Genomic DNA, 14974 nt, shown 5'->3' with positions numbered 1-14974 from the left:
GGGGGTCTTGGGGGGTGTTTGTGGCTCTGCCCGAACCTTTGAGAAACGCTGGTGCTTGGGGGCTTTGTGCTACAGAATCGTGCTCATCATCAGCGCGGTTTGATGTCTGAGGAGCTCCCTGAGGCGGTCACGAAAAATAACTGTGCTAAAGTTAATGTGGAACTGAAAGTGGGGATTTGTTAGTGGCATAACCTTCCAGAGCTGTGTAGAATGCGGTTTTCCCAGCGATGACTGTTGGCCGTTAATTTTCTCTCTTTAAACAAAAACGCGGCTGCTCGGCTTTGTCCAGGTATCAGCTTTAAGCATCCTGTCCCGACTGGAAACTGTCGGAAAATGAAGGAATCTGTTGCTTCTGTAGTTGTTGCACTGTTAACAAACTGTACCGATGCTAGAACATCTGTGCCTGATTTCTTTGTTTTTACTAGGAATTAAATCTGAGGAACAACTTCTTTACATTGAGGGTGACAGAACTCTGAAACAGGCTGCCCAGGAAGGTCGTGGAGTCTCTCTCTCTGGAGACATTACAAACCCACCTGGATGCGTTCTCGTATCACCGGCTCTAGATGACCTTGTCTTGGCAGGGACATTGGACTAGATGATCTCTAGAAGCCCCTTCAAACCCTAACAATTCTGTGATACTGTGATCTCTTTGTCTGGCAACATGGTTTGTGCTAGAGGATTAAAAAGGCCTTAAGAATCTTTTTATTTTTGACTTGATGAAGTAGTTATATTCCTGTAGTCTTTTTTCTTTTTCTTTTGAGAAAACCATTTTTGTTGTTGTTTTATAAAAATAGGTCTGTTTTTTTTTCTCTCCTTGCTGCAGTAATGACAATGTATATGAGTGACTTACCTGATGCTCTTAAAAGATGAACGACGTGGAGAAATAATGGTAAATGCCATGTTTTCACTAGATTGTGCTCTGATATAATAATCTAATAATGGTAATGATTAAGTATGTGTACATCAGTGAACTTGAAACAACCATATTTGCAGAACTGACAATGTTACCAGTGTGACAAGCAGGCTTAAAAATTTGTGTGTGGTCAGTCACAGATTTGATACTCAACTGAAATATTTGGAATTATGGCAGAACTGCATACTGTCTTTGCGTCAATTTTAGTACCTAGTGCTCGCAAACTTAGCTGATGAGGAGGTGAGGTGAAAACACAGAGGGGAAAACATTTGAGTTTTTTTTCTAAAACTTAAAACAGGAATACAAACAAATTCTTAATGTGAAGAGGTATAAGCTTTTCGGTCCGTTTTGAGGCTCTCTCCTAATTTTTCATGCGGTTCTAGCAATGACATTTTTGAGAATTGCATTTAGAATACTTGAAAAATCCTTGTACCCTTAGCCCAGTTTCCACATTTATGTATTCTCTATTATATTCAGGTTTTGTGGTGATATCGTGTTGGGAGTGAGAAAAGGTTTCCTACCTTGACCTTTTGTGCAATGGTAAGTTGTGGTGTCAGGTTAGTTGCATCTTTCTAATTCCTATGACTGTAGTGTTTGCCTGCTCTAATTCTAAAACCTTTAGCTGAGATACCAGATTGAGGACTCATGTAATACAGGAGGTACAATCTTCAGAGCAAAGTCAAATCAGGTGGATGAGCTGATCCAACAGTTGTCCACTCCAGGAAATGAGGTTTCACTTCTTCATCCACCCCTTGCTGATGTCCATCACCCCTTGCTGAGCCAGAACATTTCACTAAGCCAGCAGAAAGCCGTCCAATGGACTGATGCAGTTTAAGATTTGTTTGTTGGGTTTTGTTGGTTTTATTTCCAAACTAGCATTAATCTTATGCCAGATTATTAATTAGAATATCTCACAGACAAGACCAAAGACTGCTAGAGCCAGTTTAATGTTGGAGGGTAGGGAGATTCAACTTGCAGATTGCTCAGATATTTAATAGCCACAATAGTGAACTGATTCTCTAGGTTTTCTCACAATTCCTGACTGGTGTCTGCTTCTGAAGCTATGTTTTTGGTTTAACATGATGTTATTCCCCTAACAGGTACGCTCCTTTATTGCCGTGATACATTCACATGATTTACAAAGATGTCATTCTAAATTTTTTTAAAAGTAAAAATAACTGAATAGATTGACCAGTCAGGATTGACTGAGGTACATGATCTTCTATTGTCATGCAATCTGTCCTTGTTAATAAACTTATTTCTTCACTAGCTTTTTGATTTTGATCAGGAGTGGGATGATACTTTAGATAGTAATGAGATAATAAAGACAGTAGGTCAGTAATCTGTTGTCATGGGGCTTATTTCACTTCCCATTTTTGAATGCTACTTAGTATTAACTCAGCTTGAAGCTTCTGGAATTTCTTTGATATTCCAAAATTTGTTAAGCCTTTATATCGGCAAATGAGATTTTTTTTTTTTAAAAGATAGTTAAGCATACTGAAAAAAAAAAAGATACTGAACTTTGTTCAGTCATGAGTGGACTGGAAAATACTTCAGTAATATTTTCATAATAGTAGTATGTCATCCTTCTTACCAAGTACAGGAGAAAAATACTTGATGTACATTACTACATTTTCAAATTAGACAGAGATAGGTTTACTATCTCTGTCTAGTAATGGTTCTAGGTCATGAATAGTTATTTTATATTTTAATAAAATTCTGTGTTTTATACAGTAAGAAAATAATCAGTTCTGTCATTAAAACAGATCACACAGTCATTTAAGAAAATCAATACACATTACCAAGGGAACTAGAAGTAACTATACAAGGCATAAGCAAACAAGAAAAAAACCAGTAGTTTTATAGTAATTTTGGAAACATAAATAATCATAATAAATAAAACATGGCAGACAGCAGTGATTTCAATTTGGCATGTCCTTTCAATTAACACACAGCACCAACTGCAATTTCTTGCTATAAACTGGGGAAACTTGCTTGTGCACTGAATTATGTGTCTACTGTTTGGGGACTCTCTGGGCTACTGTGTGCAGTTCAGAGGTGCAGGAGAGAGATGATCTGTCATAATTAACATCAGGAGCTCAGTATTTTGTTTGTAGAACAGAGTGCGTGACAAAGCAAAACAACAGGAAAAAAGATCAACCAATGGGCAAGGCAACCAAAAGGGGAGGAAGACTGAAGCACAGGGGAAGGGCCTTGCTACACTGTTGAATATAGCAGTAGGCACAGAACGTGGGAATGCTGTTGTGTGGGTGCCTCCCCTTGTTTCCTAGACCAAAGGTACCAAAGCATTTTTTAAGGTTTGAAATAACTGAAAGAGTAGAGAGCTGGAGGATCTGTCTCATTAGTGGAGACACAAATAAATAAATATTATAGCTGGGCCAATAATTGACAAACAAGGACAACTGGGTGATCACTTTTTGTAACGAGGGTGGTAATAGAGTTCAGATTTCTTTTTTTCTTCCCAGGACGATGTATCTATAATGTATACTGAATTACATTAGCTCCCTCTATGTGAGCAGACAGCCTGTCATTTCCATTACAGAGATGCGGAGCAGACAAAGCACGGGAGGACGCTCTCCCGGGGGCAATTCCAGGCGGCGGAAGCACGGACACCGCCAGTGACTGGCTGCCACACGTCCCTCCGTGCGAGGGAATTCCCCGGGCCCTCCTCGTGTGCCTCGAGCAATGACTCCCGGCGGGAGCGACGCCAGAAATCCGCGCTGCATTGTGCCTGCGGGGCGGCTCACGACTCCAGTCAGAATAATTAATCCTATTAAATTATTCATCCTCCGTCCACTCAGTGTGTTTCCATGTGCCGACATCTAACGGCCTTGGCCACGGCTGGAGCAGCCTTGATTCTCTCCGGGCACAGCGCTGGAAAGCCCCGCCCCACTCCCGGCCGGGGCCGCCCGCATCCCTCTCTCCCTCCCTCTTTCCCTCCGTCCCTCCCCCTGGGGCGGCCGAAAGGGGCGTTGCCGCCGCCATCGCCATCGCCATGGCCGGTTGTTGTCAGTCCCTGGCAGCGGGTTATGGCGACGGCGGTGAATGAATTCTCCAGGCGGCCGAGGGAAGAAGAAGGGCTCAGCCGGCTCCAGCTCGCGCCTCCGCCGCCGGCTGGCCTTTCCCTCCTCGCCGCCCGCGGCCGGCGCCCCCCCGTTGCGCCGGCAGGGGGCGGCGACGGCAGCGGCCGTCCGCCGCACAAGCGCGAACCATGTTACTTACTTCATCGTACCGCTGTTCGCCGCCTTTCGCCCTGCTCGCTTTCGTCGCCTTCCAGCTCGGCTGCTCTTCGCCTGGCTCTGCGAGCGCCTCTCCGCGGCGCCTCATGGCCGCCAAGGCAAGCTAGCGGCCTGTCGGGGCCGGCGACCGCGCCGAGCCCGGCGGGGCGCCCGAGGGGACGGTGCGGGGCGTGTCACAAGCGGCGGCCTTCGAGTGCATTCTTCCATGCGCTGCGCATCGACGAGACGAGACAGGTAGGGAGGGGAGGGGCAGCGCCCGCGGCTTCTCCAGGGTGCGGGGGGTGGGCGGGCAGGGCCTTCGCGTCCTGTGCTGGGGAACCGCTTTCCCCTGAGGACAAACAAAACCCGCTCGTGTGATGGATGCGGCCTGCGGGGGGGTCAGTGCGGGAGGGAGCGCGGAGTGTGCCGTGCCCGCTGCCCGCCCGTGCCCGCATGCGGTGGCCGATGCTTTGGCCCTGGCAGCTGCAGGTTGGATCAAAAAGCTGCGGCTCGGGTTCGTTCCCCACGCAATGCAGGCCCTTGTATTTCGCCCCAATAAAGTTTTTGCCGCGGAGGTCTGGGTGAAGCGGTGAAAAACTGGGGCGAAAGACGGGATACGTGACTAACAAGCCTTGGGTTTCAGCAAGCCCGCCGGACAACAAAAGCACCAAGGACAATAATAAGGGTGCATCCTTTAATACACTGCCTGACAAATGATGCAAGTGCTGAAGCAAGTCTCCAGGAAACTTGACCCCCAAAATGCCCATTTGGAGTTGTCTTGACTTTTAAAGAAAGAAATACTTATTTGTATTTTGACAGTTTTTTTTTTTTTTTTAATGTTTTGCTTAAGCTGTTTGACACACTCTTGAAAAACCTAAAAACCTATCACAGTGTGACCAGAGGATCTTAAGGAAGATGTTTAGGGTTCAGGTAAATAAAACACAGGAGTGAGGTACTTGTTTTTATGTTTTGTGTTTCTGTTTTTTGTTGGTTTTTTTTTTTTTTGTCTGGAGCATTAAAAAACAAAAAACATTTGCTACTGCATTTGATTTAGCCATTTACTTTAAACACAGCAGCATAGTTCTGTCAGCAGCCAAAAGGCAGGCCTTTAGGGGCATGCTGTGCTGTTTTTTAAAATTCTCTGGAAACATTGGAATACCTTATTCTACACTTTTAAGGTGAGCTTTAGTGAAACTGCTGTCTTGGAGGAGGTCATTAAAAATAGAGGAGTAGGCCTTCAATAGAAGCTACATGCTGAGAGCACCATAAAAGCGAGGGATGTGTCTTGCTTTGCGTTGACAATTTGGGAGTGGCAGTGGCAAGCTCTGGGAGAGAAAAAAAACCCCTACCATGTGCAGTAAGATTAGTTCAGAACAGATGTACAGTGAGAGAGCACTGAGGGTCATAGGAGCAAAGCATGAAAGAAGGTAAGGTAACTTAAAGCTTCAGTGTTGTTGATGATTGCTCTGTGAGGAGTAGCCAAGTCTTGTATTATCAGGTACCTGTTCCCCTGTTGTGACCTATAACTGTTGGTGGTTTGGAGGTTAAGCCCTTAAATATCAGTTTTAATCCCGGACTTGCTCTGTAGATAGCTTTAGATTTATTGTATATGAATTAGCTGCACAGGTCATACATCTAATAAGATCATTTTTGCTGCTGATGGGAGCAGTTGCACAGCTGTTACAGCCCTGCAATTGCAGTATACATTTCACTGAGAAAGAACTCACTTTGCTTTAATGCATAGATTTGCTATTTCCTTATCTGTTTTTGCAGGAATATATGTCTATCTTTGATTTTATTTTTTTTTCAATGTGTAAATAAGCTTTTTAAAGCTTCCACCAGAAAACCGTATGTTAGGCATAGTGTGTGAAATGGTTGGAATTTCTGAATTGTCTAACGTCCTGTTAGTTATGTGGTGTTTTTGCTGTTGTGGAAGCTATGCAGACTTCAGTAATTTTGATAGCACTTCTGGTAATTTTTTGTGCATCTGAATTATTGTGGCAGTTATTCTTGTTTTGATATTTTCACAATCAAGCTTAATATCTTTTTCTGGGACTGAGAAGGTACATGTGTTGGGTTGACCCCTGCCCTCAGCTAAGCATCCATACAGCTGCTTGTTTCCTCTCCTCACTGGGACAGGGAAGAGCATAGGAGGAGCAAAAGTTAGAAAAAAAAGTGAGAAAACTTATTGAGCAATGGCTGCCTTGGAAGACAGCCCCCATCCAGTTATTCACCTACGCAAGATTTTATTGATGAGGATTATATAGTCTGATACAGAATATTCCTTAGGCCAGTTTGTGTCAGTCATCCTACCAGTGTCCCCTCCCAGCTTCTTGTGCACCTCCAACCTACTCACTGGGAATCTAGTGTGGGAAAAGGAAAACCTTGAGGTTATGTTGTTCAAGCAATACCCAAACCAATTCTCTGTTATCAACACCGTGTTAGTCACAAATCCAAAACACAGCAGCATTTGGACTGTCTGTAGAAAATTATCTCCATTCCAGCCAGACCCAATACAGCTGATCAGCGACTTCCAAGAAATGTGACATTTATTGTATTTTTAATGTCAGAATCACTGAAAACTAGTAAAGCATTCCGTGTGGAGTCGGAGCACAAATTTTGCAAACAGCTTGCTGTGGTATAGTGCTTTTAAAACTTTGTCCATTTATAAGCTGGAAGTGAAATTTTAATGACCTTGGCATGTTTGCAGCAGATACTCAGAGTAGCAAAGGAAGTCAGGCAATAGCAGAGGAGGCTGGGATCATGGCAAATTTGATTTCTATTTGCTATAATCAGCATTAGATTTACACTGCAGTCAAAAATGTTTCTATGGGTGATGGGGAGAAGAAGCTTAAAGTAAAAAAAAGGCTAAAAAGAGGATTGAAGTCACTCAGCTTCAATGATTTGATTTCTCTAGGTTTGTCCTTAACAGTCAGGATATATGAGGTGGTGAAGAAAGGGCAGTAATAAAATGATTCCCAGGGTGTGCAATGTTCGTGACTGTAGGAAGGTGCTCCTGTGCTTTGTGTTGGTAAGAAGAGCAAAGCATGAAATTACCTGCACAGGGAATCTTGCTAAATGTTATTATTATAAGATTTTGCTTCTGGAGAGGAGCAAGAGAAAACTCTGAAGAGGATTCTAGAAATGTATTGAAATATTTTTACAAAATAAATTTGCTAAAAAGTAGGTTTGAGACTGAAGTCATCAAAAGATTTGAGTGTGGAACCAACACAATCACTGGTAACTGGCACTTAGGAATAGTTTTGTGAAATGTAATGTCATCTGAAACTAGAGTAGTGATATCTGAAGGTTTCATTGTAGGCATTTTTGGTTTTTTCTACTGCTTGCAGCTGATCAGGTTTAACTTGTAATACAGAATGTGCTATATTCCTCTGTGGAAAGGTATGCTTAGTGTGACATAACTACCTTGCAAAAGTGTGTTTCCATATGCAGGCAAATACCTTTTAATGCAGAGTATTTATGGAAGGGGAGCAATATGGAGTAGATATTAATAGGTCTTCAGTGGTTTACTTGCTGTTATGGTGTCACGTAGCATAGGTTAGGCATAGCCATGTTCATGGTTATATTTGCTGTAATACCCATTTAGGATGTGGCTGGTACAGAGGTGTACTCTTAATTCTACTTGCATTGTACTTTGTGTTAAAGTTGACACACACCTGCAGTACAGCAGTTTCATAATAGGATAAACAAAGAAATACCCTTATGGCAAAAGAGCCGCTCTATACAAAAGTTAACCAGAGGAGAAGCGTCTCATCTCACCCATGTAGTGTCTTAGACTTGTTGCTTTTCTTCTTGAGCCTCTATGCTTCTAGTGTTACTTTGGTATTGATATAATCTATCACTGAATGGCTAAGAAGTCCATCTCTATTTGCTGTTCCAGAAACAAAACCTGTTAATTTCACCATTTCTGTTGTGAGTGAATTTGTATAGGTGAGATTTTTTTACCTTGTTTTGTTTGGTTGGTTGGTTGGTTTTTAAGGGGATTTATCTTTTTAAGGCAGATGAAGAATTATTCTTAAAACAGGCAAAAGTGATTTGAGGCTGGTGTAGTACCTGTTTTTAATAGAAAATCTTACTTGAAACTTAAGTAGATATAAAGTTGACAGTGTCCCTTTAAGAGTTTCTTTAAATAATAGGATTTTGTTAAAATATCTCTTCCTCCCTCTTACTTGTTTTATGCAGCATTATATGGAACCATTCCTAAGCTTTAATTCATTACAGAAAATAATGGGTTCACTTCCTTTTTAAGCAGGACAAAAGGAACAAGCTGTTGAATGGTATAAGAAAGGAATTGAAGAACTGGAAAAAGGAATAGCTGTCTTAGTAATTGGTCAAGGTAAGCCAGTTTTGAGTTTTGTGGAACAGATTTTGGTTTATGAGTTCTTCAAAGTGAGAAATCAATATTGCTAAATATGGTAGGTGCTAGGAATGGTCTACTGTATGAATTAATTCATAAGAGTGTTTCTTATTCTTGTTTTAGCCGTAGGTGAACGCTGGTCCATTTCTCTGTTCTATGTCTATAACACATGCAAATTTTGTTCCAAATATTTTCAGACTCTCCAAAATCATAAGCAGTTCATGAAAATCCTAAAGTAAAACACTTAATTTCTTATATAATGGGAATGCTGAAACACCGAGTTCTGATTTGATTTGCCAAAGTTGACAGTTCATGTTCTCACTTATGCAGAATTTTATATTCCCTTCAGTATAACTTAAAAACAAACCCCCCGATTTGGAATGATCTGATATTGTGTTTCTGAGTAGCTTAGGCCAAAGTAGCTGAACATTTCCAACAACAAAAAAAGCCATCTCTATATATGGAACCATTTTAACCTGTAGTGCAGAAGCAGGTATGTACCATAGAGAAACAGATGTAGTGAAGGACTTGCTAAGAAATTGTCCTCAAAATAATACTGTAATTATAATAATAACTCAAATCGCCTGCCCCAACCCCAAACCTGTAAGTGCTTTTGCAGACTGCTATTTTATTCCTCAGCTATGTTTAGAAGTGTATGGTGACGTTACTTACAGGGCAATACCAGTGGCATCTGATACAACCTGTGTAAATTGCACAGTTTAAAAAAAAACTGACTTGGACAGACAGTATTTCTTAGGAAGTAGTGACATTAATGTCTAATTCTGTGTGTTTTGAAATGTAAAGGGACACAGTCAACTGAATTTAAATCTGTTAATTTTGCCAAAGTGAGATCTTTTTAATTGTACTTGCCTCTCAGTCACTTTTCAAGCTTTGTAAAAATCTTTTTTTATTTGACTTCTCTTCAGAGAAATGCAGTGACAAAAAATGTATATTAGGTCAGCATGAAATGTTAGACTAGATGCAAAGCAATGTTTGGGTTACCACAGCTCTATGAGCAGTACTGTGAAGCAGATAGAGTCAACTAACTCTAAATTCTTGATTAAACAGGAAACTTTAGAATTTTTTTCATTAGTTTTGTAACAAAGTTCCTTAGCGGAGGGAATAGATTAGGGGTGGGAGGAAGAGGAGGGAAGACTGGGTATCAGTATTTTAGCACTTAAAGTTTCTTTGCCAAATTGTGTTTTAACGTTGATTTTTCTTTGTAAGGTGATCAGTGTGAACGGGCTCGACGTCTCCAGTCTAAAATGATGACAAATTTGGCAATGGCCAAGGATCGCTTGCAGCTTTTAGGTACCAGTTACAATTCATGACTTTGGAAAGTTTGTAATTATTTGCACAACTTCATGTAATGCATTCTTCTAAAATATTACTTTGATTTTTAAAGGGAAGGAGTCATTATCTGTGTAGGGTCTCTTTAGTTTTTAGTTTAGAGTAAGTGCTGTTGATGCATTTTAAAAATGGAATTTCAGGTATAAAAGTAACTGGAAAGTCTTTGTCATAGTACACTTGACTCATAAAGTCAGGAAGTCTTGTTCAACTCTTGTTGAAATTTAGGATTTTTACATTGGAACTGTAGTAAAACTTGAAATATTGATGATCATGAGTGCCAAGTGTGCCTCCTGTAAGTGTAACTACTTCATCTTCTGTTAATTTTACTGTCATTTAACACAACATTTTGCCTTGCTATTTATATATAATAGTAATTCTTTAGCATTGTGTAGACCATAAGGTTGTGAAATGCTAATTCCCTTAATTTTTTTTCTAGTAGTGTTCTATTTTAAGACTAGCAGGTAAGGTGCTTTTCGGAAGCATGGTGTTGTATAGTTTTAACTTTATTAAAATTAGGCACTCTATATCAGCTCTTAATGGAAAGAGTGAAACAAGCAGGATTGGAAATTGCATCTTACTGTGCCTGATAAACAGGCGCAGATCCCCCTGTCAAGCAACAAACCCACAATTTTGTGCAGTGCATCCTCTAAACTGAAAACTTGGGAAATGCTTTCAGTTCAGTCAGTAAAATGAAGATAAGATGATTTTTTTAAATTGCTTTCTATGGGTGAACTAACAAATGTATGTCAGTTTAACTTGCATATCTGCAGCTTTAATCTTGCACTCTGTTGTTTGGTGCTCTTCTAAGTCATTTTCCTAGGAGCATAAAGAGCAGACAGGAAAGTTCGTGTTCTTTTCTCCTCATATGCTTTGTGACTGTAGTCCTAACTGGTGATTGACAGGGAAGTTGTGACAACCACAAGAAAGTGAGTCTCTTTTGTTTCCCTTGAGTTCCTGGTGTCCTTAGAACTTTTTGTAAAAAGTTGAAGGGAAATGGGGTTAAAGAGGCACGTGGCTTCTGTGCTCTAATATGGATGTTTGTTGGTGCAACCTTGGTATGTGCAAAAAAGATATTTTCTACTTCTTAGGGTTAAAGGTGGACTTCTAGAGGTAATATAAACTAGGGAACAATAGACAGAAAGTGATTACATGCTAACAGTCTTTGATAAAATATGGCTTGTTGCAAACATCCTAGTTGCAAGTAACTAGAATTTCTTTTAAAAAATTTGCAGTTCTTTGAAACTTGAAGTAACAGTAGTCTGTATTTTGTGGGTATTGCTTCATCATTGCTTGTGTTATCACTTACTGTGATCTGACTGAAAAGAAAAAAGGGTAAACATCACAAAAACCCCTAAAGTTGAAGTACGTTGATCTGGACATGTTATCACATACTATTTGTTTGCTTCATTGAGAGTGCAGATTGAAAGGTAGACAGATGGAACAGTGTTTATTCCGTAAGTTGATGTAAAATATTATTTTATTTTTACTTTTATATTATCAGAAATGTAGTACTTTATTCTGCCTAGGTTCTTGTTTGGTTTGCACTGAGGATCTGATTCAAACAATGTACCTGAGAGCAAAATTTGGATAAAAAAGAGTGAGTGAAATCATGTGCCCTTTAGGAAGGAAAAAGATGTGGTTTGGAGAGATATTCTAATGGATTTAATTCCCTGCGAGTTTGATCACTGTGGATCTATTTGAGTAGTATATTTATACCATCTAACCAACTTTCAAGTATTTGACAGCATCTCTTTTTATTACTTTCTATGTAATTTTACATGGAGTCTTTGGAAATTTAAGGTGATTTAGAGTTTAATTACCTGTGCAGTTCTAAACATAGCTTTTAACCTTTTACTTATAGTAACAGATATTTGGAATTTTTAAGTGGCATAGAGAACCTTTTGTAGTTGAACTGAACATGAGGCTCTCGAAGCTCTTAAGCTTCATAAAGTGATTTTTCCTATGAATTCAACTCATAAGATGAGAGAGTAAGTGTTTTCCTCTAGCCATGTGGAATTTCTCCATTTCTTGAGGCAAAATAGGCAAGTCCCTTATTGCATTAGCAGACAGGATAAAACAAACTTAAAGTAGACAATAACACGAAATATTTCATCCCGCCTGCTAGACAGAGTCTGCTTAACTGAAATGCCATCCAGTCAATCAAGTTACATTGGTAATACATAGAAAGTGAAAATTAAATCATACGGATTATAACTGCCCATTGGAGGTGCTCAGTGTCTTCATCTTTTTTTGAAGCATGTCTGTACATCAGCACAAGTTTAAGTTGCAAGACCCCACTGACAGGAGTGTGATATCTGATCACGCACGTGTATTATCACCATGTGTCATCACACCACTAGTGCCTTTTAATGTTGCAAGAGGGTGGAGCTACTTACCTTGGTTGATGGGTTTTCTATTTTGAGCCCTGTTTTCATTTTGAGTCTAAATTTCTGTATCTTACTCTGTTTGAAGCTGTAATATGACACAGTCTGGAAGCTGAAGTTGCTACTGGTGTGTTTCAGGGCACCTCAGGGTGACTTGGACACTTTGTCAGTGCACTGACAGTATTGGGTGATGCCAGCTGTCAGGGGACTTCCAAGTTCTACCATTTGCATTGGTGGCAGCCCCCGTTTTTGACATGGTTTTGGGTGTGTTAGTTGTGTGCTTACTCAGATGAGTGGCTAAATCTTGCTCTGATGGTCTTCACAGACCTGATCTCTCCTGGATAACTTATCACTCATGTTGGTCATTATATTTGATATATTTAGAATGACAGGAGGATATTTGTTTTCTGCAGTCAGATACACAGAACTCAGCAGTTTGTTGTTCCTAAAGATAGAGAACCACAGTGTCCAGTGCAATACTGTTCTCTTCTAATGCTATTTGTATTTTACCTATTTGTGTTCTCTATTTCAGAGAGACTTTCCGAAGGGTGACAGACTTTTGTCACCACAAGTGCCTTTGTGTGTACTATGCATAGCTTCAGTATTTTGATTGAAGGGTGCACATGGCACATAATTCAAATATCTTTCATCAGAATCCTCTTTGGAGGATATTGATACTCCTCAATGCTGCCCTTGTATACATAGGGGCTTCAATGGACACGTTTTGGGGTCCTCCACTGTCTTGGAGGCAATGGTGTTTTTTGCTTCAGGCTTGTGTTATAGGATGACCTTTTTTAATTAGAAATGAGTTACCTTGAACTCAAGGTCTGGTGTTGTCTAACTAAGACAATGGCTGCAGTGCTGTTTATTTAGTAGGTTTGTGTCAGCATTGTATCATCAAGGAGAAATAATGAATGAGATTCTGTAAACTTTTTTTTTCAATGTCTGGAGGCAGAGGGAGAAAGCTTTTACATGGAAGGTGATGGTGTCCTGTTAATTCCCTGGAATAATATTTAATAACCTAATTTATCTTTGATATTCTATAGGACCTTACAGCTACACTGTCACTAAAGAAAAATGATATGGGTTTTTTTTTTTGATTTTATATGCAATACCAAAATTACATGTTAATATGTAGTGTGATGAAAAGACAGTGCATGAACTGAAACTGGACAACACTTGGATTACACTTTTTTTTTTTTTTCATTGGAGTTCTGGAGTTCCTGAATATGTAGAACTAGCTGAGCTGTTGATAATTGTAGGAAAGCCTCAGTGTCAAATTGTAGCTTTGAAGCAAATAGCATTTCCTGAATTCTTGCCCAGACCAGTTGATGTTGTTACAGTCCCCCACTAGAAAGCTTTTTTTTTAAAATGCAGATATGTTCTCCAAAACATAACTGATTATCTAGTATCTTAGAAAGTCTGTTAACACTAATTGTGCTTCATAAGCTTCTGTATGAACTGTCCATTCTGATTGCATGCACCAGGCAGGGAGTAGACCATTCTGCTGTCTCCTTTGGTAGTGCTGCATCCACTAAAATGGTGCACTGTCTTTGCAGTCAGTTGTGCTTAAAGGACTTTCCTTACACCTCTACGGAGGAAAGGTTATTAGGGTAACTTCTTGGAAGTTGCAAAGCTTGTGGTTGTTTGTAGGCCATTCTTGTGTGACTAATATTTTTTGTTTTACTGTGCCCGACTCTTCAATGCTTTCAATTTAAAACAAAACTAAACCTTGGTGCACGTGTTAATCTTGAACTTAAGCTTTTTGCATTTGCCTGTGGCTTCTAAGTTTTCACCTAAACCTTATCTTGTTCCATCTGAATATTATTATTAAGCCTCGTTATTATGAGGTGTAAATATATTATTCAGGGAAGCAAAACAGTGAATGATCAGGAGCAGGAAGAAGAAAGGAATGAAGCAGAAAAACTGGAGAAAGATCTGTAACAGATAAAGAAACATAAAGAAGGAAGTGTTCATGCTTCTTGTTTGTATGATCTACAAGCAATGATCTGCAATGGCAGTTCTTCCTTCAGTCAGGACATTTATTATCTTGAGTGTGCACGTTTTCAGGAATTTGTCTGCTTTTGCAGTATGTGCTTTTATGTTGCCAGAGGACATTGCTCTTCTACTTGGCCATCTCTTTTCCTGCAGCTTCTTGGTACTATTATCTTTTGGGGGTGAGCAGAAAAAAAAAGAGGAAGGGAACAAGAGCTTGGCAATGTATGCCTTGCATTCTTACAAACCATATCTTGATTTTAAAACCAGAGGATTTTTGTGAAATAAAGGTGGGAGAGGCAGTAAAGTGCCTCAAAAATAAGGTCTAGAGGTTTTAAACTGCAGTGGGAAAAGCAGGAGTGGTAGCTGAGCTGCAGAGAACAAGTAGTCCTTAATTATTTTTTTGTGTTCTTTTCAAAAGCCTTACACCTCTTTTGCTTATGGTTTGGCTGGTGTTCATTCTTCTCAGAGTTAATTTCTTTCTCCTTAATCTTTAACTTTATAAGTGTTGTATTCAGATATTTCTTTGGTTAATATTCCTAAAGAATAGTTTGCATGACAGTTTTATTGACGTAATTTCTAAGCAGTTATATTTCTAAATAGAGATCCTAAAATATATAATTGTAGTGTATATATGTTGTTTTGCTTGAAGTTTGAGGTTTCTGTAAAATGTTTACTGGCTGTTACTACTTAAGTGAAACATTTAATATGCAAG

General features: G+C 39.7%; 1 protein-coding gene and 1 long non-coding RNA gene across 3 annotated transcripts in view; both read left to right on the top strand.

Moving 5' to 3' along the window:
• The first annotated feature begins 6 nt into the window (after nt 1-6).
• Nucleotides 7-3708, top strand: LOC108641779. Of its 2 annotated transcripts, XR_001922254.3 has the most exons (5): nt 7-289; nt 426-664; nt 824-889; nt 1391-1453; nt 3477-3708. It is a non-coding gene; the product is annotated as an uncharacterized LOC108641779 (long non-coding RNA). The 2 variants fall into 2 exon arrangements; XR_001922253.3 differs by having other exon boundaries at nt 426-889.
• A 177-nt stretch (nt 3709-3885) lies between these two features.
• Nucleotides 3886-14974, top strand: part of SPAST (spastin) — a 39507-nt gene continuing 28418 nt past the window's right edge. Inside the window, 4 exon segments of the mRNA XM_018085266.2 lie at nt 3886-4254; nt 4256-4407; nt 8423-8509; nt 9758-9841. Coding sequence (XP_017940755.2) covers nt 3980-4254; nt 4256-4407; nt 8423-8509; nt 9758-9841 — 598 coding nt within the window. The 5' untranslated portion in view covers nt 3886-3979.

The sequence above is a fragment of the Manacus vitellinus genome, unplaced genomic scaffold (assembly GCF_001715985.3).
Source record: "Manacus vitellinus isolate BGI_N305 unplaced genomic scaffold, ASM171598v3 scaffold_8_pilon, whole genome shotgun sequence".
In the NCBI taxonomy this organism is placed as follows: domain Eukaryota; kingdom Metazoa; phylum Chordata; class Aves; order Passeriformes; family Pipridae; genus Manacus; species Manacus vitellinus.
The sequence above is the reverse complement of the archived record's forward strand: the minus strand, read 5'-3'. Positions and strand labels throughout refer to the sequence as shown.